Source organism: Oscarella lobularis, chromosome 5 (genome assembly GCF_947507565.1).
Source record: "Oscarella lobularis chromosome 5, ooOscLobu1.1, whole genome shotgun sequence".
Lineage (NCBI taxonomy): Eukaryota > Metazoa > Porifera > Homoscleromorpha > Homosclerophorida > Oscarellidae > Oscarella > Oscarella lobularis.
Genome location: NC_089179.1, coordinates 2,473,724 through 2,499,469, shown reverse-complemented (window position 1 = coordinate 2,499,469; position 25,746 = coordinate 2,473,724). Strand labels below are relative to the sequence as shown.

At 47.5% G+C, this 25,746-nt stretch overlaps 1 protein-coding gene and 2 long non-coding RNA genes across 4 annotated transcripts; 2 read left to right on the top strand and 1 right to left on the bottom strand.

The window, feature by feature from the left end:
• The first annotated feature begins 3,468 nt into the window (after positions 1-3,468).
• On the top strand, positions 3,469-5,842 carry LOC136187359 (tigger transposable element-derived protein 6-like). The gene is made up of 3 exons (XM_065974940.1): positions 3,469-4,981; positions 5,559-5,616; positions 5,671-5,842. Exons 1-3 carry the CDS (start codon positions 3,469-3,471, stop codon positions 5,840-5,842), a joined length of 1,743 nt encoding a protein of 580 aa, XP_065831012.1.
• Positions 5,843-17,651: 11,809 nt separating this feature from the next.
• LOC136187024 (uncharacterized) lies at positions 17,652-18,571 on the top strand. The gene is made up of 2 exons (XR_010669822.1): positions 17,652-17,945; positions 18,244-18,571. It is a non-coding gene; the product is annotated as an uncharacterized lncRNA (long non-coding RNA).
• A 2,225-nt stretch (positions 18,572-20,796) lies between these two features.
• LOC136187873 (uncharacterized) lies at positions 20,797-21,980 on the bottom strand. Of its 2 annotated transcripts, none has more exons than XR_010670015.1 (4): positions 21,726-21,980; positions 21,429-21,656; positions 21,245-21,330; positions 20,797-21,199 (listed from the first exon to the last, which is right to left on the bottom strand). It is a non-coding gene; the product is annotated as an uncharacterized lncRNA (long non-coding RNA). The 2 variants fall into 2 exon arrangements; XR_010670014.1 differs by having other exon boundaries at positions 21,260-21,330.
• Positions 21,981-25,746: the final 3,766 nt, after the last annotated feature.

Genomic DNA, 25,746 nt, shown 5'->3' with positions numbered 1-25,746 from the left:
GAGACCTGCCCACACTGTCATGCCAAAAAGTGGCCATCCGAACCTCCAGGAATGTGTTGCGCCAATGGAAAAGTTGACGTTCCCTTGCTCGGTCCTCCTCCTGAACCTTTACGCACTCTTATGTCACATGACACACCAGCGGCCAAAGAATTCAGAGGAAAACTACGCAAATACAACTCCTGCTTTGTAATCATTTCAAGCCCATACTTTAGTCGAGCCTGGTTTCGTGCCCACCTTTAACGGCTTCAATCCTCTGACCAGGAAAAGTCAAATGTATACTGAAACTTTCTGGTCATGACTGCTTGTTGTTTTATACCTGTTTTAATTAAATAATCAGACGCGTTTTCTGCTAATAATGAGGTGGTGTCGGACGATTTGCTGAGGGCGTGTGCCGCTGCTGCGGGATCGAAATAGGAGTCCATCGGTGGTCTCCTCATCGATCTTGATGTACTTGAAGAAATTCGCGAATCTACTCGCGACATGAAGACTGGTCTGCTGAAAGTGCTAAAGGCATGGAAAAACGCCAGTCGTTCACCACCGACTGTAGGTAGGCTCCTAAAATGGTTTCTTGAGGTCGATATTGCCGAAAGGGTCCTAAAAGAAAAGTATATCGATTTGTTTGGGTAGTCAGACAGAGCATGTGTACTTCACTCACACCATCTATGTTTGTCAATTCCCCGTTTGATAAAAATTTGTATTTTTAATAGGCACTACTGTATTTATAGATTCTTAGACTGGCTCGTTCCTAACTTAAGCTCTTTTTTAGAAGGTTAAGTTTGGAAAGTCGCACATTATTTTATCGTTATCAGAAAGTGACGACGAATCTGGGGGTAGCAGCAGTTTATTAAGAATACCTTTATATTTTCTAGATGAGTCGAGCTCGCCCAGGCAGGCTGAAGTTAAATGACGAAGAGGAGAGACCTTTAGGCAAGTCTTGGCTAAACGACAGGACGATTACGGCATTTCAAAATTTGCTTCGTAACCCGTTTTCTCATATGGAAGATCTACAAGACGTCTTTCGGCAGAGAGCAAGAAACGGATTTCACTGCGTATCGTTTGCATTTCTCCAAGTCTTGCATGTTGGTGAATGCTATTGGGTGAGTGTCAAATGTCCATTCTTAACAAAGAATCGTCCGCCGGTACGACAGCTTTCATGGAAATCCTAGTAGCACTAATCTTAATTACATCGTCGGCATGCTAAATTTCACTACTGTACTACGTATAGAAATAAGTTGCAGGTGGAGATAATAAATGTGCCGAGGCAAAGAGGACCAAATGACTGTGGCCCATTTTCATTGGCTTTTGCAACGTCTCTCCGCCACGGAGACGACCAAACGCCGAAGAAAACTTTGTGGTAAAATTTCAATTTAGCAATAAATGTATCATACGAAAACACCCCAGGGCGTTTCGCGCTTGAGCGTTTTCTATTTTGTAACAAACGTTCCATGTAGCAGTATTAGACGAATAAAGGTATACCGGGCCTCTGTCGCCGTCGCTTCCTAAGTCACATAACCAAAACATCAGCGAAAACGGCAGAAATCGGCAGAATTTCAAAACGAGATCGTAGCGATCAGACGTTTTGTAATTTCGAGCGCCGTTTGACGTTAAAATTATGCGACGAGGCTTCTTTGTTTCCGAACATGACTTAAAGAATCAATTACGTCATCAGAAATCGCAAAAATAAAAAATGAATACACATGTTTGTGTTTGGTGGAAAATGTAGTTTTTAGCACTTGTTAATTTTTTATTTTTGAAAAGTGAAACAAACTGAATTATTTTAAACATCCTTTTCTAGCGCACGCTATTTTCTCGATGTCGTTTTTTGCCTTGTTTTAGATGTTTGACCACCTGATATAGCCCAGTTTCTTTGCGTTACATGTACCATTCGCGTTTTGACGGCCTTTTGAAGAAAGATGCGCACGGTAAAGGACCGATACGCTAGCGTTTTTTGCATAATTGTGCATTTTAATGGCCGCAAAAGAAGCCGCCGCAGCTATTTTGGACGTTTTAGGAGACGCTGAAGACGTGCAAAGGAAAGATGAAGACGAAATAATGAGTTTCGAGGAGAATTCTACGGTGGCCGATACGGGTTCTAGCTCCTCGCTTCTGCGTCTACGATCACCTAGACTTTCCAATTCTCCCCTAGCCCTTTATGGGGCCCGTGCGCACTGTAGTGCCCTTTTCGGACTTTCGCGACAGCGACGATTTTTTTTCGAAAGCTAACAACGCGGTTCTACATACTTCCCTTTTGTACATGTTATAAAACATTTGTTTTGAATTTTGTTGTGAAATTTGACGTCATAACCTAAATATCATGTTTTTTATTCTTCTCTCACACTTATTAGTACCACAGTTGCAAAGAAGCAAACGATAAACAATAACAACGTAATCGCTGCAGAAAAAGTATGAAAAACGCGTCCATTTAGCTACAAATAAACCGCGAGCGACTGCGTAACGTGCGCTAATGAGAAGGTTTTTACTGAAAAACGACGAAACGATACTTTATGTAATGGCTTTAGACGTCGGTTGCAATAAAATGAGTGTTGTTGATCGTAAAACGTTCATCTTGAAGCGAAAATAGCAGCTACAACTGGTAACTAAACGAAGAGCAACAAATGACGTGTTTACTTCCGGCTAAATACGTCATTCCTTCTCTGGAACTATAAAAAGCTTCTGACCAGGTTCCTTGCAGGGCCTCTCCGTGATTTCCAGCGAAACGGCGGTGAAGAAGTGACAAAAAACTTCGCCGAAGCGTAGGAACGTTCGAAAATGCAGGAAAACGCGTAGTTTTGACGAGAATAACGTGCGCTCTTGCGATCTACAGTCGACTCTTCGACAGTGGACGCTCTACTTTGTGGACAGCTCTCTCCAGTCGACAGAGTCCCATTCACGGATCCTTATTCAGCATATTTTATAACATTGCGTCTCTCTATCTAGTGGACATCTCCTAATTCTGAACTGTGGACAAAATACATGTCCCAAAATAGATTCTTAGTGTATATTTTGTTTCCGTAGAAGAGGACAAACAAACCGAGTGTCACAGAAAGCCTTGGTCTTTCAGGTTTCTGACGATTTTTTTCATTTTGTCAATGAATGGCTTTGGGCCATAGAGACAATAAAGGCAAGGTATTTCTAGACCGTAGCCGCCTCCTCGGTTGACGCGTTTCCCAGTAATCCTTACCGTTCCTTTGTTCACTTCTCGCTGCAAGAAGCTGCTCAGAAATGGAGCAAGATTGTATGGTACGTGTCCAACAACTTTATCGTTATCTGGCTCTCGTCGAAGAAGCAACGTCTCCCCTATTCTTGGTTCCCAGATATCTTTGTATACGTGATATCCACGAACGTATCAAGAAACTTCTAGGTAGTCCGCGTTTTGCTCAGAAACTGGTGAACTCGCCATCGTGATTCGCAAAATTTCGTCAATGCGCGCGCTATGCTGCACGTGGCGTAATCGTGGCCCAGGTTGCGATGGCTTTATCGACGCCAAAAGGCAAAGACAGGGTGTACCTGTCTCTGAAAAGTAAATACGAAGTTGTAAAAGCGGCAGGCTGCGGTGCTGTTCCCATTAGAAAACTTGCCGAAGTCTTTGGATGCAGCAAGAGCCAAATAGGGGTCATCTTGAAGAAGAGAAATGAAATCGTATCTCAGTACGAAGCCAACATGGCTAATTCGTCAGTTCAGCTAAAGAAGACTAGTCGACGATCCAAGTATGGCGACATTAACGACTGTCTTTACGAATGGTACCTGATGGCAACTTCAAAGAATACTTTTCCGACGGGGCCTTTACTCACGGAAAAGGCTAGTAGAATCGCATTACATCTAGGCCAACATGACTTTAGAGGATCTAGTGGATGGCTGACAAAGTGGAAACAGAGGTTTAACGTCAAGAGGGTCACAATTTGCGGTGAATACGGCGACGCGAGAGGTGAAACTGTTGAAAGTTGGAAGGAGCGCTTACCGCAGATTCTAGACGGGTACGATAGAAGAGACATCTGGAATATGGACGAGACAGGCTGCTTTTGGAAAACACTCCCAGACAAAGGATTTGCAAGGAAAGGAGTCAAGTGCAAAGGAGGAAAAAAGAGTAAACAACGAATGACATTAGCCTTTTTCGTGAATGCCGAAGGAGAGAAAGCAATGCCTGCCGTAATTTGGAAATCGGAAATTCCGAGATGCTTTAAGAGAAACGTGAAAAAGAACCTCCCCGTTCGCTACTACAGCCAAAGCAAATCGTGGATGACGGGAAGTATTTTGGACTCAGTCTTATCTTCATTGAATAGAAAACTAAGTTCTCAAAGGCGATCAATCTTGCTGCTTCTTGACAATGCTGGATGTCACCCCCACGACCTGCAAGGAAAGTATTCTAACATCAAGCTTCTATTTCTTCCTCCTAATACAACGTCCGAGTTGCAGCCACTTGATCTTGGAATAATCCAAAACTTTAAAGTATTTTACAAATCGCTGTTTCTCCGTTATGTCCTGGAAAGAATTGAGGACTGCGAAACTGTTACAGATGTTGTAAAGTCGGTGAACATTCTAATGGCCATTCGTTGGGTTTCTGAAGAGTGGAAAGAAGTAAAACCAGATACGACTAAAAAGTGCTTCCGTAAAGCTGGTATTCTTGCCGACGACATGGCTGTGGCGCATATTCCAGACGCTGATCCATTTGAGGATGTTGACGAGAATGCGGCGGCGCTGCAAGAGTTAATTGATGCACACTCAGGCGGAGCAGAGAATTCGTGCCATGCTGAAGAATACGTAGAAGGAGAAAATTATTTACCTGTTTGTTTTATTGGCAGTGACGACGATTGGGAAGAATTTATGGAAACTTTGGCTGCTAAGTCAGACCCGAGTTCGACCGAACAGGAATCTGACGATGATGACGAAATTGTGTGCATTGCCGAAGTTGATCCCCCTTTGAAAATATCAACGTTTTCTGAAGCATTGACGCAATTGGAAGACGTGAAACTGTTTCTGGAAAGCAAGAACTGCGCAGAAAAAGCAAAAAAGAGTGGGCAAAATATTGACCGTGTTGCTGCCTGCAGCAGGCGTTGTACAAAGTAGGCAACCCTGGACGCGTTTAACTTATAATTCTGTTAGCGAAAAGCCGTTTCAAATTGACGTAAAAAATAGATGGTTTCCTTTGAGTGGACAGCTTCTCTAGAGTGGACAACTTTATCTTCCTCAAAGTGTCCACTATTCGGAGAGTCGACTGTAGTCCCTAAGAGTCACCTAGCAACTAGTTTTATTTATTTATATTGAACCTAACGGCTACAAAGTACGCATGCGCAAAAAGTCACTGCAGTGACTTCAAGGAACATATGAGTTGGGAGCAAAGGTGACATGCAGGGCTAGTTGTCTCGCTTTTGGGATCTCGAAGCTATGACGTAGGGCTTCTCTAATATCTTAATTCGTTTAGTGCGTACCGCATGCAACACTTGGACCATGCGCGTTTCGCCAGACCCTTCCTCCCGAGGGAAGGGTGTGGCCTCCAGACTAGCTCGATGGTGATTCGCTCAATAAGATGCCCGTGCTTCTAACGTAAGAGCTTCGCGCAGATCGGCCCACAATGAGCGACACTCCGACCACTGCTGCCGCGCACGCCACGACTTCTCAGTGAGAAATACCCTTTCGTCACTCTCCAATTGACACCGATTCTCAACTCTTTAGGGACATTTTCGATTCGAAGAAATTGACGCCCGAGGCGATGCGTCGCTACCTGAAGGAGCGCGATCACAAAACGATCGTAATTTTTCACCCGAAATTCTGCCGAAAATCGTACGACGACGACAGGAAATTCGTTTGCCCGCCGCTGTGCGTCTCTCTCGTCTGGAACGGATGAGAAGTAGGCGCGGGCATGCACAATTTGGTAAGAAACTAGTTCAGGTCCCCGTGCTTCGCACGGGGAAATAGTACCGCACTGTTGTGGTCCCATGTTATCGACTCTTAGAACTGTTTCGAGGCCGAAACGGTTCCAAGTGGAACAAAGGGGCAGGTTGCACGACGTTATATAAATATATATGTATATATATATCGCTCTGATAAATGACGTCACTGCAAGATACGTTCTCTAACGCTTTCTTCGGTGGTCTGACACCGACCGCGAGAGAGTCGATAGAAGGAATGACGCCCACCACTGTCTCGGCCTGTCCTGGCGCGACGGTGTGTGGCGCTCCCGTTTGGATTGCGTTCCGCGCCCAAGATCTTCTCCGCGGTAGCCGACGCGCTACTATGGGCAATGTACGACGACGTGCTGACGTTCGGTCTCCACTACTTGGACGAATTTTTCTTCGGGGGCCGAGCGCACGAGCGGTCCTGCCACGCCGACCTGTCGCTGGCTCTTCTCACCTGCGCACGGCTCGGGGTCCCCGTCGCAACGGACAAGGTGGAGGGCCAGGTCTCTGTTCTCACCTTCCTGGGTATCGAACAGTTCGACTCGGTGACCGGGTGCCTCCGCCTACTCGTGCGAGAGCTGGAACGCCTCAAGGACGAGCTGTCGCGTCTCCTGCGTTCCCGGGCCGTCTCCAAGAGCGATCTCCTCTCTGTTATTGGCCTGCTGCAGCACGCGGCCACCGTCAATCGCCCCGGGCGGGCTTTTCTGCGGCGCCTGATCAACCTGTCGATGGTCCCTCGCCACATGAACCACTACGTGCGGCTCAACCGCGAGTCGCGGGCGGATCTCCGCTGGTGGAGCTAGTTCGCGTGGGAATGGAACGGCGTAGCCTTCACCAGGCTGCGTCTCGATCCGCCAGCGCACCGCATCACAACCGATGCCTCCGGCTCGGGGGCTGCTCCGCGGTGTGTCAACGCCGCTGATTGCAATGGCGCTGGCCGACCAGGTGGTCCCTCGTTCCGAACCCGCCGAAAGAGGCCTTCCCTATTGAACTGGCGCTGGCGACGTGGGGAGCAGCGTGGCGCGGCTCTACCATTGAGGTGGATTGCGACAATTCATCGGTCGTGGCTGCGTTGAATGGAGGGTCCCCGCGAGAGTCGGGGATAGCGCAGCTCGCGCGAGTGGCCTAGCGCACCACGGCCTGACGACTCGAGCCACACACATCCCCGCCAACGTAGTCGCGGACGCCCTCTCGCAAGGCTATCCCAGCCCTGACAGCCTCCCCTCCTGGCAGCTCCAGACGGAGACGGACACGATCCCCAGCGAGCTGGCCAGAACCCTGGGCGACCGCGACCTGGAATGGACGTGCGAGACTTGGAGCAGTCTGCGGCGGCTTTTGCGCAGGCGGGGCTAGCGGGCGAGTCCCAACGCGTCTACGAGACGGGACGGCGCCACTATCAACAGTTCTGCGACTCAATCGGCGTCCGCCCGTGCTAAACCGACGAAAACTTGCTATGCCTATTTGCCGCCTACCTCGCAGAGGGGGCTTCGCCACGCTTCGATCAAGGTGTACCTCGCGAGAGTCCGACATCTGCACATCTCCCTGGGACACGCGAACCCATTCGACCGGCCGATGGAGCGCAAGGAAGCAGGACGCCCGGTAACGGCGGACACGATGCGAGTCCTCCGACAAGCTTAGCAGGGCGAAGGGCCGCAAAGTGACGGCCGCATGCTGTGGGCGGCTTGTTGCGTCGGGTGGTTTGGTTTCCTGCACGCCGGAGAGTTCACAGTGCCCAATGGCGCCCCTTTCGACCCGGCGCTGCACTTCAGTTTGGCGGACGTCCTGGTAGACTATTGGCGCGCACCGGAGTAGATCAAGGTGCGAATCAAGCAGTCGAAGACCGATCCGTTCCGGCTGGGCGCAACGATCTGCCTGGGACGGATGTGCGAGGACCTGTGCCCACGTCGCCGCGATACTGGCGTACCTGGTCGTTCGAACGCTGCGCCCGGGTCCGCTCTTCACGTTCAACGACGGACGCCCGTTGCTTGAAGTTAGGGAAGGCAGTGTAAGAGTTTTTGTTTTTTTATTTCAATAACTTCATTCATCGTGTCTACAGTGCGAATCAGCATAAACTTCCTTTTTGTAACGCGCGCTTTACCGGCGCGAAATTCAAATGTGGCTTTGTTCACGTAGCCCACATTTCGCCAGTAGCCTTTGCATCCATTCGCAGTTCTTCTCTTTAAGCGATTATGCTGAGAGTCATTTCAGGGCCGAAATAATCCGCTAAACTCACGTGACAGGACGATCCTGACGTAAACACGTTTTTTCGTCCGAGAAAAGACGGGATAGTCCCCTTTCCTTTCGCAGTAGCTTCCACTGTCCATCCTCTAAAAAATCATTGTGGGGATTTTTCGCTTTCGCTACCGTTCTCGAGCTACGCCACGATGATCCGATTAAGAGACGTCGTATACAAACACGTTTTGCGGCCTCGGCGGCCGACGAAATCGGTCCTCGTTTGCGAAATTCTGAAGAGATATGATAGCTAAAGAAAATCATTGTGGGGATTTAGTGCTTATCGTTCGGTTGCTGAGATACACCCTCTTGACTTTCAGGTGAGTGTTGGAGCGTAGACTGCTAGCGCGCGGCGTACTTCCGGAATGGAATCTGCGACTTTTTCCAGAGAGGAATCAAGTTTTGCGACGGCTACGCGCTGGTCGAGGAAGGCCGGCGCGTCGTTTGCGAGTGGGAGCGCGGCAATCCGCGTGACGCAAACGCCGTTGCTGTCTTCGCCATCGACGGGGACGGACGAGTGATGGCTGGCCACCTAGAAAAGGCCGTAGCGGCGATCGTAGGCCCATTCCTTCGATATGGAAGGGTGAAGACATGCGCAGGGTTAGTGAGTCCATACTAGTTCAGTGTACCGTATATCTATATTGTGTTTCTTTATCCAGAGTTTTCACACGTGGTGCATTCGCTGACGGGTCCCGCTGTTACAGCAACAGGTCGGCAACCGTGCGAGTCACAGCGGAGGGGGACAAGCATGCGTGTGCTGCTATTGAGTACGACGTAGCTAGGCTTTAATTGAAAATATATTTAAAAAATACAGCTACACTTAGATGTCGAGAGGTCGACTCTTTGAATAGTTAATGGCTTTTAGAAAAGCCGGTGTATGTGCATGTTGCCCGCTTCCGCGGGCATTTTTGTAGAGGTGCCATCCAATGCATAGCCGCACTAGAAGTCGACATGCAGGTTGGAGTCAGCCCTCATGCGGATAGCCCAAATAATTATTAATCTCCCAAGCAGTCACAGCAATCACTGAGTGAAGGATTCCCTATTCACTCTCCTGTGTGACTTGTATTTCTTCACAGCATCCTCGGCTTCCAGACCTATAGAGCTGGCGGTGAGTATTCATTCTCGTTTGTACACTATAATCTTGCCTGACTTTCCCTCATTGTACGCATGCTGGTAGTCGCGCACCTTCCTGAAGAACTTCCTAATTGAATCTAAAGAAACTTGATCAAGTGCTTCTTGGATGACTTTCCTCAAGGCTCCTATTGTATAGTTGCACTTAGCTCGTGTGACTCGCTTGGCATCTCCCCACACCCGTTCGATTGGACTGAAATATTATAAACACAGGTAAGTAATCCAATGAAGTATTTAATTGAGCCTCACTTCATCTCGCAGTGGTACTTGGGGAGGAACAGCACATGATGGCCCCGTGATTCGATGACGTGCTCTAGAAGTGATTTTTCGTCTGCAAAGTCTTCATGAGTTGACAGCTCCTCTTGCATCTGCTTCTGAAGCATCCCGGTGCAGTCGACACCCCGCTCAGTAAGAACTTTGAGACAGACTGTGTCAGATATATTATCCGTATTCGAGTGCTTTTCTACCCGTAGTAGTCCTTTGGCTTTCCCGGTAGAGGGGTCGACCATAGAGAAATGCCGTCCGTTGAAAGTGGTGTCCCGCATCCTGGGTTGTTTTCCTTCGTCCGTCACGTTCATTCTCGACGCAACCAACGCATCATCAGCCATAGTCGTGTGGTTGGAGCTTAATTAAATAAAAAATAAATTAATAACCCTAACCCATTTTCTATCTCACCTTTGATCGAAGATCCACAAAAGCGTGTGCTGCTCCTTGGGATAGGCCCTCTCTGCGATTGACACGGCGTTGTGAAGCTGACTGACGATATTCTCCTTTTTCCAGTAGCCGTCTCGGTTTGCGCCGATCTCAAGGGTGACACGTGCAGCTGATGCCGGGTTGTCTAATAAATGCAATGTAGCAATAAAATATTGGTAGCCAGTTGGTACAAACCATCCCCGTTGCTGGCTTTAAGGAAGCCCCCGAATTCGTCGATGAAGTCCGAAACCATGATACCAGGTCCTCGACCCTAATATGTAATTTTTATTTATCTACATAAATTAATACAATTGACATGTCTATACAGCACCTTCGGCTTCAAACATCTGGTCTGGCTGGGCCCACAACATTGTTTGGTCGTCGTTGGATTGGAACGTCGATTCGTCGTGATATATGGTGACGAGATGCTTTGCTGCAGATGGGTCTGCTAGTGCGTAAGCGGGATCCGGCAGTTGATCTGATGGCAGAGGGAGAGGCTTGTGTGTCGACTGAAGGAGAATGAGGGTAGAGATGAATTTTTTCCGGTAAGCAACAACGTCGGGCCTAAAAAGGTACGTCAAATAATACTTTAAAATTCCTTGTGGCAGAAACAACCTCTCGTGACCGTCCATATACACGGACTTCCGGTTCGCTGACTTTCGTTCAAAACCTAAGGAATGGAGAAAGCGGCACGCAGTGGGAGCGGATAGGGTTGTGGGGAACCCCGGGGGAAGGTGCATGGAAGGTAAGAGTGTGTTGTTTATGTAGTATGCAAAGTCAGTCACTGTCATGTTAGGTTCGCCCCTGACGCACGCGTGTGCACGTGCCCAGTTAGCCGCACGAACCCGACAATCCTCATGGGTCAGGATGGACACGCGTGCGTATTTTCCTCGCATGTCCGGAGGGAACTCGCCTTCATTTTTTATGAAGTCGCGCCTCCATTCGCTGACGGTTCTTGCTAACCTCCCGACAATTGCCGCCGCCAATTTCGATGAGTCGCCGATGTTGAGGCCGACGTCGCGCATCCCAATCTCTAAACAGAGCAGAGAGAGCATTTGCAGATCGTGCATTGGACGCGACTGCACCCAGATGGTGACAGCGCTCCAGACGTCGTCATCGGTCATTGGAGGCGAGGAGGCGGCGTTGGGTGTTGGGCCAGGATCTTCCTCAATTACCTCTCGCTCGTGCGTAGGTGGAGTTGAGGGCGGAACTGAAACGTGAGGGAATCACACGAGCAATGCAGTGTCAATAACCCACCCTAATTGCTCTTACCAGATGTTCCGGAGCGTTTCTGGTTTAACGCTTGCGCCCGCAGACGGAAAGTTCGCTTTAGAGTCGGTCTGATAGGTTTTCGATGCATTCGCAAGGAACAGAACTTCGAGAAGCAGCGTGCGTTACCCATTTTCCAAGGTTACGGACGCATTGTACGGGAAATTCAGTAACGGTTTTCTTAGTGACGTAATACTCACGTGGCTGCGCGAAGGACTCTCATTGGTCCTCCCACTAACTTCGTTGCCTTACGTCGCACACAGACGGGACCACCATCGCTGACAAGAATACCCTTCCACGAATCTCCCGGTCTTTTCGGGGACCCCGTACGACTTTCCGTTGCTAAGCTAGCGTACTTTAAAGGCGAGGAAGTTTATGCTGATTCGCAAGGTAGTCATCGTCTTGGAGCGAGAGTTAGTTTGACTAAAGTACATATACAGTACGTAATATCACGAGCTTAAACCGACTTTTCACTTGAGAGACGTGCACGCTTCGGAACTGGCGAGTTTGAAACTTCTTTAGGCTGCTTCCTTTTGTGTTGGCGAGTGCAGTTCCCGCGAACAGGGACTGGAGCTTGCGAACCTTGCACTCTGACGGACGCAGAGGTGTATAGTACCTCTTGTGCTGAAGGATTGGAATTGCGACCCCCTTTCATCCTAATCGTGCTAAAGTAATTTTGAAAAGTATCTTGGCTGAACCGTTCAATAAGAATGTAAATTTAGAATCCGACGACTTCCACAAACGAAAGCACTATCAAATACAAATTACATTGCGTAAAATAAATTTAATCAGAATATGATCTCACCAGTTATATTCCAGGCGAGTAGCGTTTCCGGGCTGAGGCAAAGTCTGGTTCTCTCAGCAGTGGTGAGCCCATGTTTTGAGTCTACCTACTTGTCCCATTCACTGAGGTATTCCAGGAAGCCGGTTTTAAGCCACTGAATTAAGGATACAATTACAACAATGCCTATAGCAAAGACATGTCATGCATATACCGGTACCTGTAAACGTTGATCACCTGCATCTCTGTACAGTGCACCCACGCATAAAGCGACCGTATTTAGAGCGCGCTAGCGTCCGCGTCGATAGTCTCGCGTCATCGCCAATGAGATCATTGGAATCCTCTATCCCGTAGCATTCCAATGATGTAGGACACGTAGGCTTTCGACGAAGGGTGTAAATAGTGGTCACGTGCAGTACTCTGATTGGCTAGTAGCGTACGCGACTGTTAGGTTTCCTTGGTCACGCCCTAGCGCGTTACCACTAGTTCGAGACCGATTCTTCGTTTTCCTTCTATTACGGGGCGGATTTCTTTAGTAGAAAAGAAACGGCCATGACCAATGTAAAGTGTTAAGTGCGTTTTACTGCCTTTTCTGGTGTGGAGACCTTTGCGCGCGCACTAGCCACGCCCTTGACAACGAATAACTTCTAAACGAAGCGAAAGATTCGAAATCGCTTCGACTAATATCAATAGAGCGTTTGAGGAAGGCGGTGTTTTTGAAAGCATGCGCAGTACTCGACGGTTAATGGGAGAAGAGGCGTGGCACCTCTATATTGCAAAGAAAGCAGCAGAGCTAGGTCAGAGATGTAGAGTAGTTCATTATAAGCCCTTACACAAAACAAGCGTCGCCGAAGAGTTGAAACGGCGTCGCTATTAGCCAAGAAAATGACCGTCACGTGACCTAGAGCTGTGATATGTCGAAAACGGAAGCTAACAAAAATAAATAACTACAACCACTGGCTGTATCTTAAAAACAAAGAGAGCGAGTAGAGCGTTATCGTAAAATAAAAAATATCAAGTTAAAAATTGCAATTATTCTACAAACCGATCTTTTTCAGCATAGTAAAGCCAGCGATAAAACTCAGATTTTTTCAAAAGGTTAGTTTTTGAGAAATAGGTAAAAGAGGTCACGTGATAGTACTTTCCCCCGCGAATTTCGACTTCGTTTCTAGCAATCGGCGGTGCGTTTTTGTCGAACGGACTTATCATGTATGTCTCTAAGCCTTTTGCCTAAGCGCGCCGCGATCGAACATTTCCTTAGCAAGATAGAGGTGCCACGCCCCTTCTCCCATTAACCGTCGGGTACTGCGGATGCTTTCAAAAACCCCGCCTCCCTAAAACGGTCTATTAAATATCGTTTCGCGAGGGCGGCGAATCGCGATTTGTAGCGTAGGCTCTAAAAACGCTCTTAGCAACGATACTTCAGACCGTAATCGCAGACAAACGAAAAAAGCAACTTAAAATCGCTTCGACCAATGCTAATAAAATATTAGGCTGGTTTGTTCCGAGGAGAGAAGTAGCTTAGTTCCTGAGGGAACTTCGCCAGGAAACGACAAACCGTACTTTTGCCTTAACCTGAAGGATTACGCGACCACTATGCAAGCGATCGACTAATCCTTCGACCAAATCTTAGATAAATGAATCTACTATTGTTTCGCGTTAGCGAAAAAATAGTAATTGCTACTCATTTTGAATTTCGCGGCTAAGTCCGGGGGAGTGTCACGTGGGACACTTATGCGTGGGTGCACTGTACACTCTAAGGTCAGGCTTGACTGCACAAAGGGATCTTACGTTAAGGCAGTCAAATGCACGGTCAAACATTTGTATGAATCGCACTGTATCTTCGGCACCCGCAATGTGAAATTCTTCAATAGCGTTGGCCACCGTTGTGCTCAGCACCTACGTGAAATATCTGCTGAAGAAAAACGATTTTTATGTAATGAGTATACCTGTGCCGCGAGGTCTACTCTCATACGTGAGTACGAATCAAGATCAATGTGCTTTTTTAATTTCGTAGTTACTGTAGGTAAAGCCCAGCAGGTGTACGTACTTTTTGTGCATTTCAAATGCCTCTTTGAGGTGTTTCCAGGTAATAAATTTATCATTAATCTATTTTGAATAAAGAAAAAAGTAAAATGCTTTTAGGAGTGAAATTGAGGTAGACCTACCGACATATCTCGTCGTTTGCTTTCCGGAAATGAGTGGCTCCGACAGTTCCTGGTGGTCAGAAGATGTGGCACGTCGCAAATAAAGAAGAGTGGCCGTTGGTCTTCGCTGTATATATTTGGTGTCTTGTACAGTGCTTCTCACCATAAACTTCCAATCCTTTAAAGTGCGCTAGCTCGGCAACCGAAGGTCGTACGGGGTCCCGAAACGATCGCTTGGGTGGGGAGGCCCTAATCTAGTTAGTGTCGTCCTTCTAGTAGTCGTAGAAAGTAGTCCTCTTTGTAGCCAATGGGAGGGATTCGCGGCATCATGTGACGTGACGTATAATTGGATTAGCTCAACCGACCGTTAGGTGCGGCGTCCCGTTGCCAAGCGATGGCCTGCGCGCTTTACCTATTTCTGGTTCTTTCGAAACGATGGCCGAGAAACGATCGAAGTGACAGCGGAAATCTCTCTACGCTAAACGCGGACCCGATCTTAATGAACGACTATCCCCTTTGTCGGGACAGGCCGGACCACGAAGGCGAGGAAACTCCCATATCTGCAGGAGACCCTCCTCTTCCTCCTCCGCCTCCACCTCCTCCTCGTCCAGAGTCACCTTCCGGTCACGACTCGGATTATGAGCTGCCGTTTACAGAAAACGACGTTTGGGACGCTTCAGTGTATCGGGTCAAGTCGCAACCCTTAGACGATTTGAAAATAATTTTCTTGGTTCTTTATGAATTGTTTAGACGGGAAATGAATTTTGGAATCATGGATGCGTTGGGTAGCACAGCAGAGATCGTCGGACGAACTGCAAAAACCATTCGGGGCTGGAGGACGGATTTCATCGATAACCGAGGCAAGTTCTCTCCGTACTTGCGCGGCAAGTATGCTCGCCCTTTATTGATTAATCAGTCAAGAGGATGCCAGGACTAAGGCTTTTAAGTGGGCGTGAAGCAATGCTTGTGTCCGTGGCCGCCCTAATATGACCCTGGCATCATTTGCACATAATCTTAACACTAATATCATTCCTAAATTAAATCTCCCTTATGGCTTTCCCCGTGCCATTTTCATTTTCACTGCTTCCCGTTTTCTTCACAATTTAGGTTTTCTTCGAGTCTATACCAACCGGAAGTCGGTGTATTTTGATGGCTATGAGAGGCCCCGACGTTTTGCAAGAACGACAACAATTTTTGGACTCTTCTTCTCTTGCAAACGACTCATCAACCTCCACCTCTTCCAGACGACGCACTCCCAAATATCGATTATTCTATAAGTAAGAAGCAATAAAACAATTTTTCATTATTTCTACTTGCTGTGTTTTTGGTGACCAGACGGCTGAAAAAAAGCTAGTGACTCTGTACCATGACGAATCCTCATTCCAGTCCAATGACAATTAAGGAATGATGTGGGCCCAACCGGATCAGACTGCCATCAAACCAAAGGTGATATTCATTCATAAATGTGTACCTAATTAACGGGCATTTTAGGGCCGAGGATCAGGACTCATGATTGCAGATTTTATTGAAGAATACCGTGGCTATCTTAAGATGACCTTACTATTAATAGCAGGTGCACTAAGAGAAGAAGCAAGAAAAGTAATTGAATATGGGGCAAATCGGGACGGCTATTGGACAAGGAGCAAATTTTTGGATCGTGTGAAGAAGGCAGAGGACATCGCGGAGAGGAAGTATTTTAGGGATCAATATACTCTTCTTTGGATATTTGACTAAAGGTAAGAAGATTTATTTTCAAATTAATAATGCGTTTATTACAGTTCGAACCATGTTGCTTTTTCAGACGATGCTTTAGTGGCTGGTCGAATGAACGTCAATCCAGGAAACAAGCAGCCCATAATGCACGACACCTTCAGGGGACAACCGTTTTGAATGGTCAACGAAGCAGGGGAATCAAAAACGCCTAAAGCAGGTGACATTTTCAAAGACAAATATCTGCAATAATTATGGACACACTAGTTTCTTATTGAGCGAGGAGTTGACGTCACAGGAATGAAGAGACCGGAGATAATTTTGGAATTCCGGCAGCACGAGGATTTTGACAGTGAAAAATGCCTGGTTCAAAGTTACATCGAATCAAGAGGATATCATCTACGTTTTCTTCCAAAATTTCACTGCGAGCTCAAGTAACAATTTCTAACATAAAAAACCACTCTCAAAAGAATTTGACGTCTTAGTCCTATTGAAAGAGCATGGGGACAAGCCAAACGCCACACAAGAGCTAAGTGCAATTATAATGTCGTCACTTTGAGAAAAAAACTGTCCCAGAAGGATTTGATCTTGTTTCTCTAGATTTAATAAGAAAAATTTTCCGGAAAGCACGTGAATATCAACATGCATATAGAAGTGGCGTTGAAGGTCAAAAAACGAAATGATTAGTATACTGAACTGACCCTATATGTAGGCGGTGAAGCAATAGAGACAGCGGTAAAGAAATATAAGTTACACAGGAGAGTAAATGTGGAGTCATTTACTTTGTGACTGTGTGACAGTGATTTTGAGGGGAGGGAGGGAAGGAGGGAGGGAGGGGGGGAGGATGGAAATGTTCAATTGCATGGCTTGTTGATTTCCGTGACTGAGCCTAAAATAAGCACCAAAACAAATATTGGCCGTACACGGCCATACATACCCAGGCTTTTCTAAAAGCCAAAGAAAATGAAAAGAAAGTCGAACACCAATTTCACATAATTAGAACGCGTATTTATTAAATAATTTTTTTAAAATCTCTAACTTTATCTTCAATAAAAAACTACGGCCGTCTTATCCCCCTTCACCGTCACGCGGACGTCCGCTACGCGATTCCTGTAGCTTCCGGACCCTTTGGCATGCGGCCCTGTAATAAATTCCCTGCAGGTGTGCACAGTCATTAGAATAGATTTTTGAGCCTATTGTGAGCTGACCCCGTGGCCGTTACGCGTCCGTGCTTAAGATATGGGCCGACGATTGCCGAATAGTGGCACGCCAAGTGTCCCATCATCCTTCGACGGCCATGGATTTCCGAATACACGCCCACGGCATTTGGGTCGTGTCGATTGCCCCGTTCCCGCTCGAAAACTGCGCTCAGTCCTACGCGAATGTCATCGTAGCAGTTGTAGAATCGCACGCCTGCGGCAAAATCGCGATGTTTCCATACCCGGAAATGAAGTGCGCTAGGCGAAACGACGTCTAATTTTGGAACGCAATATCTCCAAAACGAAGAAGAGTCCTATCATGAAAAGTTAGAAAGTTTCCTTACAATGCGTTAGCACCTATTCGCGAGACCGCGCGTTCGAGCACTTGCCCACAAAACATCAGTGAGGAGAGACTTCGAAGTGACATTTCGAACTCTACCAGACGATCCCGAAAGAGTTGAACAAAACGCCACGATCAAAAGTTAGATAAATGCTTCCCCTACAAAAGCTGTTAAGGTGGCAAGAGGGGTAAAGAGGGCTCAAAAATGTCTAAAATATTAATTACGCTGAAAAAAGTGTTCATGTGTGACGAGCTTATTTGTGAATAAGTTTAGTCCATTGCCCTGGTGGAATGCGTGGAACGTCCGGTATTTCGAGTAGCGGTCACAAAGTAGCGCGCGTTACCAAGAAGAAAGTGGTCGTTTTCGGCGTTTTTTTGTATGGATCGTCTTTATTTGAGGTAATGGAGAGTAAATATGAAGAGTAAATAGAAGAATAGAGTATCTTTGTTTATATTTTGCGGCTTCTTTTGGCCGCGACGACCTCCTTCGCGTCGAACGATCGTAGGATCTCGCCGAGTTCGACGTTGACGATCGGCCTCTGAGAAAAGGTAAGTAAAACGTTTTTTAAAATGGCTAGAGTGCCTACGTCGCTCGTCGCTGGTCCTCGTGCGCCAGGATCGGAGCGATTCTGCACGTCTTCGGGGTATAGCCCCCGAAGGACCGTCTTCAGAGCTTCGGGCCAACAATACGTTGGCCCGCTCTTGGAGAACGGCCCCCCGGCGACTTTGTCGCGCCCTAGCCCGGCGCCATACTAAAATAAGGGCATGTCTATCGCGTTCGATCGATGAATCAATCGATCGATGAATCAATCGATCGATTGATTGATGGTAATCGACTCACCCACAGAGCATTTTTCAGCGCCAAATAAGCGCGCGCGCGTCTCTCTCGGTGGGATTCGGGCCGGCCGGCCCTTTTCTTCATCGACGCTGCTGACAGCGTCGCTGTCAGCAGCGTCTTCAGCTTAGCGGGCAGCTCATAGCTGTGAAGCATGGCTTGTTTGCACCTCAATGGTGTTGGTACTCGCTATCTTACCCCGCTTCGTGGCATGCCGCTTCAAAAGCAGCGAGCGTTTCGTTTTCAGCTGCAGCCATGATTGCGATCGAACGGATGAACAGATTCTGGTCTGCGGTTTTTTGTTCTTTCTAATTAGTAATGTATCATTTATTGCTGCATACTTGTCTTGTCTCGGCGCGAAATAGATAGTCCGGGTTGCTTGAGCAGCGCGCAATCGGTCAGGTGCACTCAGAGATTCACGCGGTTTCTTGGGAAAAGGAGGTGCGTTCGTCTTTCTGGGTGACATAGGGATGCTGGGTCGATATTTCTAGAATATTCTTTTTCAGAATATGGCGACTGTGTCAAAAAAGCGGCGATTTGCAGGAACTCCGGCGCATGTGAAAAGGCAGAAGGAAGCGCAGAGACAGCAAGAGGCCGAAGAGGATGGAAGAAAATTCGCTTCGCCTCCTGACGAATGGCACGCTCTTACACTGGCACCTCCGTCGTTTCAGGAAACGCCGGAAGGATATCGTCTAATCGATTTGGAGCACCTCTTCGCCGTCATAAAATCTGCTTTCGTCTGCAAGGCGTGCAAGAGCGATCGACTCACATTCGCTGAGGACGAAAGTCAGAGAAAAGGATGGTCGTCAGCGCTTCGCTTCTATTGCCGGTCGTGCCGGGCGACTACTAACTTTCAGTCTTCGAAAAAATGCGAATCGGCGGGAAACAGCTTCGAGGTGAACAGGCGAGCCGCAGTTGCTAGTGCCGTTATGGGATCCAGGTTATTTCCGGGAAGAGACAAAACATTGTTCAGTCTTTGTTCAGTCTTTTTTAGCCGTCAAGAGCTTGTTAAATTTTCTGCCGTTTTCAACATGCCGCCTCCATCGCTCCCTGACAGCTGGGAGTGTCACGTCAATAAAATAAATTCAGCTCTCACAGGGGTATGTTAAATAGTTCTGTGAGAATCTAGCTATACTTCTCCTTCAGGTTTTCAGTGAGTCCGCAATAGCTGCCGTTTCACACTACCGACGTAAGAAGGAATTAGGCGACGGAGAAGGAATCGACGACGTACGGGTGTCTTTCGACGGTACATGGTCGAAAAGGGGGCACTCGTCCCACTATGGCCTGCAAGCGGTCATTCTTCATGACGTAGGGGCCATAATAGACTTTAACGTCTATTCAACCCTCTGTCGACGCTGCTCTTTGATGGCGGCAAAAAATCCGGATAAGGACAGCCCTGAGTATGCTCTCTGGGCTGAGAACCACGCTCCCTCCTGCACAAAGAACTTCAATCGATCGGCAAATGCTATGGAGGCAGACGGCGCTCTTCTTTTGTGGAAACGATCCATAGACAAACACCGATTGAGGTAATGTAATTCTGATATGGATTAATCTTAGAACCTAAACCTACTTTAGGTACACTAAATTTGTAGGAGATGGGGACTCTAAGTCTTTCAATGTCGTCTCAAAGCCACAGGTTCATTTTCCCTTCTGATACACAGGAACATTATTAATTGCTTTATAGGTCTACGGCGTCGATCATCCCGTGCAGAAAGAAGACTGCATTGGCCATGTACAAAAGCGAATGGGAGGACGGCTGCGCAAGTGGAAAAAAGAACACAAAGGCTATATATGTGAAGACGGGAAAGGAGTGGGCGGAGCACATCGCTTGACAGACGAAGTTATTGACAGGTCTGTAACAGTAGTGCGTTTGTTCTATTTGAAAATTTTCTTTCGGTAAAGGATTCAGAAATACTATGGGTACGCCATACGTCGTAACGTCGGGGACGCCGCAAGCATGGTGCTCGAAACGAAGGCCATTCTGCATCACATGACCCAACTATGCGGAAATGAGGAGAAAATTAAGGAATGGGGAGGAAAGGCGGCGGCATTAGCGGGTGAAGGGCGTAAAGTCTTGCACTACAACCACGACTTGTGCCCCAAAACGGAAGAGGACCGTCACCGGTTCTGTCCTGTTGGGGCCGAGTCGTGGTGTAAGTGGCAAGCAGACAGAGCCAATGCCGACGAGCCCGGCTACGTCACAAAATACAATCCGGAGGCGAGCGCCAAACTCCCACACGTCTTCCTTCACGCCTTGAAAGACATCTTCGATCAGCTTTCCGACAGGGATCTACTACAGAGATGTGAAGAAGGAAACACCCAAAATGCGGTAAAATACCATTCAAAAACCGCTGTTTCTCATTGTCTTATATAGAACGAGTCCTTCCACAGTGTCCTGTGGACATTTGCTCCAAAGGAGAAATTTAGAGGAAAACTTCCTCTCAGCGTTGCCGCAAAACTGGCAGCTTCGTATTATAATCACGGAACTATAGCCTTTCGCAGGCTTATTTCCGTGTTGGATTTGGACATCGGAAAGCATTCGTTTAGAATTTGCCAGTCAATAGATGAGGTGACACAGAATGTATTTATTAACTAAATTACACTGATATTTAGGAAAGAGAGTACCATCAGACAATGAGAGGAAAGGAGTGGTGGAAGAGGAACAGACAAATGAAGAGAGGCGATAAAAGAAGAGTCAAGGACACCCAGGAGACGGCAGAGGGAGTGACGTATGAAGCTGGAGCGTTCGGCGGCGTCGACGAGGAGCCTGAGAGGCCAAGCGCTAGCAGAGAAAAAAAGAAAGCCACCAAACGAAAGCAAGGAAATACATTGGACGAACCTGACGACAGTCCAGCAGAGCGAAGGGTTCTTCCGTCACGATCACGTACGCCTTCCGTTAGGTTAGTGGAAAGCATGGCATGCGAAAGCATGGCTTGCGATTACGACGTCAGAGAACTTGTGTATGACCCTGAAGAATATTATGTTTAGAAGTTCATTCCTCGAAAAAAAGTACATATATGCTGCTGACACGCTCTAGCACTGCCACGCCCACTAATTGAAATTCGTCATGGAACCGTTAGCTTCGTTCCTTCGAGGCTCCTAACAAGAGAAACAGCTGCAAAAGGGCCGCAAGAAGGCACTACAATCGTCGCTGGGGTAGCATTTCGGGAGAAATGAGCGATAACCTCGAGACGTACCTTCGCGAACGGTTTTTTCACGATAGCGATTTCGTATGATCCCGTGACTTCAACGGCGAAATTCCCGATGTTCTCTACTTCAAGAGAAAACGAGAAGGAGCGGATTTGAGGTCTTTACGCACTCACCCGTGATCTAGTGAATCGATTTCTCTAGATGTTTGCCGCTGGCTCCTTCGAAATTCGTTGTTTCCGTTAGAAAGTAGCTCGATAAACACAATGTCGTCGGTTCTATCGAAAGTAAGACCGCGAAGAAGGGTACTTACATCACTAGATCACAGAAAAGTCTTCGATGATTACATTCGGGGTTCCTTTCTTCCTCGAGCGAGAAGCCGCCGTCTCAAGAGATCGATCGAAGATCGGTACGGTCGCCGAAAGATGCGCGTTGTTCCTGAGAGAATCGCAGCACTTCGCTCGCGAGGCACCCATTAGTTACATCATTGATATCATGATACGCACTTCAGCGTCATCGAAGACGACGCGTGCATAAATTAGAAAGTAGCGTGGGATTCGAAAGATTCAACCCGGATAATATTAGCCACACCCCCCTTGCCACCTTAATGGTGACGCTTCAATGTTCAAGAACGCAGTAAAATTCTACATATGCCTTTGCGAAGTGCTAAGTCATAAAATTAATAAAAATGTTGACATCATGGCACAGAAAGTTAGGACTTCCAAAAGCTACTAGAACTGCCACATTAGTAAAAATAAAATCGCGATAAAATGTTAATAAGAGAAATAAATAAATGAGCAAGTAATAAATAATTTAAAAGAAAATAAAGTTAACAGCAATAATGATTCATAGGCTAAAAACTTAAGTAAACGAGCGACGGCACTTGAAATTGGCTCCAAACTTAAGTAAACGAGCGACGGCACTTGAAAGTGGCTCAAGACCTAAACGTCTTCGATCTACCAAAGAAAGAAATCCCTACTTTCGTGTGCTATTCTCTGCGCGATGAACGGCAAGGAAGTGACTAAGAAAGGGTACAGGAGTACCACGATAAAAGCGGCCGAAAAAGCCTTCATGAAGTCCCTAAACGTACCTACATGGGTTATCGTAAGCGAAAGACCTGAGAAAACTACAGATGAATTAATTTGTCATTTTTAGGCCATAATGATGTGCGTCAGAGTGACACGAAATGAAATGTCGCCGAAAGATGTACCATTCTTGAGCCTTTCCCGCAGGCCGAAGGTGGTCATAACACACCAAACCGATAGCAACAATGACGAAACCGACGAAGACGAAGGACCCCCTCCGCCGCAGTTAGCGCTGCCGCCGAGGGGATAGTGGACGAAGAACCCCTCTCCGACGAATTTGACGCTGCCGCCTACGGAATCCCATCCGCCGCAGTCGAAGTTGACGAAGGACCCCCTCCGACAAATTGAACGATGCCGCCGACCAAGGACCCCCGCAGTTAACGCCGAAGCAAACAAGAGACCCCCGCCGCAGCTCCGGCTGCCGCCGGGAGGGCTGCCACCGGGAGGGCTCCCAAAAAAGAATCACCCCCTCCCGTCCGGATGCTACGTTCAACGAAGCCCCAGAGCGTCGAACCGGACGCCAAGCGCGTCACCAAGCGCGCCAAGCCTGCCAAGCGCGCCAAGAGAGTGAAATAACTGTCACTGGCGCCGTTGCGCTATTTTTTCTCGGCGCCGTTGTATGCGCCCTTTTTTCTGCATGGGCGCCATTGCGCATGATTCTGGGCGCCGTTGCGCTATCTCTTGGTTTGTTCTTCTTCTGTCATAATTCATAGTTCGGGTGTGAAAGCCGCACGCCAGCAGCGAGCTTTTAAGCGACGGCACTTGCACTTGGCTAAAACTTAGGTAAACGAGCGACCGCACTTGCAATAGGCTAAAAACTTAAGTAAACGAGCGACGGCACTTGCAGTTGGCTCAAAACTAAAGTAAACTGGCGACGGCAACTGCAAGTGCCTACAAAACTTAAGGTGGTATTGTGGGTACCGCCCATCTTATTAGATCGAATTTCATGTAAAAATAATATATTTTGTATGAAACCTTGGTTCATGGTCTTTCGTTTGCGCCTATTCTCTTGTCTCTGCGACGTCAGTAAAGTCCTGAAAAAAACAAAGAACCAACAGTGGTATTTCTATCTCGTCAAATCTTATCTTTATGGCACAAATCCTTATTCGGTTGGTGAGTACTGACATCACGATACACGTTCGAGACGCAATCTATGCTGAGAATAGCATAGAAAGATCACAATCGGAGGCGTTTCTTGGTCGCTAACGCGCGTTTAATTACCGATCGTTTTCTTTTGTTACTGCCGTTGTTCATCGTGTTTTACGTCAATTCGAGAACTAAATGGGACGAAAATCGAAAGCGAAGCGTGCTGGCTTTCGCGGAACACAGTTTCAAGCTATCGTCGCTGCGCGTGCCGCTTTGAGGGACGAGCCGGAAGTTCCTACTGCCTCCGGAAACAGCGCAGGGGAAGTTTCAGAGCAGTCTTCTGTCGGACAGTCCACGAAAAAACTCGGCGACGCTCCGTCTACGTGGGCAGTGATCGACGCCCTTGAAACGCCAAACGATGGCGACTTCACGCCTGTTTCTAACGCCGATTCTCCCACCTACAGGCTGGTCGTCTTAGTGCAACTTAGCCAGGCGATTTCGACTTTTTCCGTTTGTCGAAACTGCAGGAGCGGCCTCATATCAATTTTTGAAGCTGAAAGAGCGAAGAGGCTTTTCTTCAAATTGCTTATCAAATGCGACAATTGTTCGTTGTCGCACCCTTTCTACACTTCTAGTCTTCGTCCTGGCGTTCCAGGACAATCGTTTGACGTAAATCGGCGAGCGGCACTTACCGTGCTTGGGGCTTGGGACAGGGGCAAACAGAGCCGTCTTTGTACGCTTGGCAGGCGTCATGAACATGCCTCCTCCACCTCTTTACGACAGTTGGGACATCCATTTGAAAGAACTGTGTGACAGCTTTGGAACGGTACGTTTATAAAATTAGTTATATAGTTACTATTAGGTAACCGATTTTGATACAGGTATTTGAAGAGTCGGCTCGAAAGGCGGTCCAGGAATATAGAATTCGGAAAGGCGCTAGAGACGACTAAGTAATCGACGCAGCCATATCGTTTGACGGAGCCTGGGCTCGTCGAGGCTTCAGCTCTCTATACGGAGTGCAGGCAATCGTTCTTGAAGGAAACGTAATCGACTTCAACCTTTTTTCGTCATACTGCAAGTCGTGCCAACGAGTTGATGAATCAAGGTAAATTTTTTGTAAAGACTGCTGGCGTTATTTTTAGAATTGACAAGAATAGTCCGGAGTACAATGTGTGGAAAAAGTAACATCAGCCCAAGTGTGGTAAAAACTACTCTGGCTCTGCAAAAGCAATGGAGACAAAAGGAGCAGAAGTGCTTTTCAAAAGATCAATTGAAAAGCACAAATTGTGGTAAAATAAATATTCTGATTATATCCCACGTAACACATCGTTATACAGTGGGGTCCAAAAGTTAGAGGCACCCTGGTCGATATTTTAGTAGAAGGTCCTAAAGCGATACTGCATCTTCCTAGTTGCTACACATGGGTTCTTAAACTACTACGTACTAAAAAAAACCGGAAAGAGTGACTGTTTGCTTAGTAGCGGGTAGCTCCGCCTTTGCTGTCTAGCACCGCCTTCAAACGTCTGGGCATGCTATTAACTAAGTGACGCGTTGTCTGGGGGTCAATAGCATCCGAAGTCGCTTTGATGATTTTTATTAGATCGGCGATGCTTTGAGGACATTTCTCAGCTACTCTCCTTTTCATTGTCATCCAAAGGTTTTCGATGGGGCTTAGGTCGGGGCTCTGGGCTGGCCACGGCATCACGTCGATGTTTCTCGACGCGAACCACCTCTTAGTGGCTTTCGCAGTGTGTGCAGGAGCATTGTCCTGCTGAAACACGAAATTTTGGCCAACTAGCTTTTCCCCATCGCGCTTCAAACACGGAGACAGGAGCCTTGTATACTTTGCTGACGTCACCGTTCCGTCGACCACCACCAGGGTTCCCACGCCAGACGCCGCCATACACCCCCACACCATCACTTTGCCGCCTCCAAATTTCACGGTAGGTGCAAGGCACTCCGGCAAATATCGTTCGTTTGGCTTTCGGCGAACGTAAAGCTGGCGACTGTGGCTGAAAACTTCGAACGTCGACTCGTCAGAAAACACCACACGAGACCAATCGTCTTCAGTCCAGGTTTTTCGTTCTTTTGCCCACTTTTTCCGTGCAGATTTGTGCCTTTTGCTCAACAGAGGTTTCTTAACAGCGACGCATCCTCTTAGGCCAGCTGCGTGGAGCCGCCTCTTTATGGTCGACTT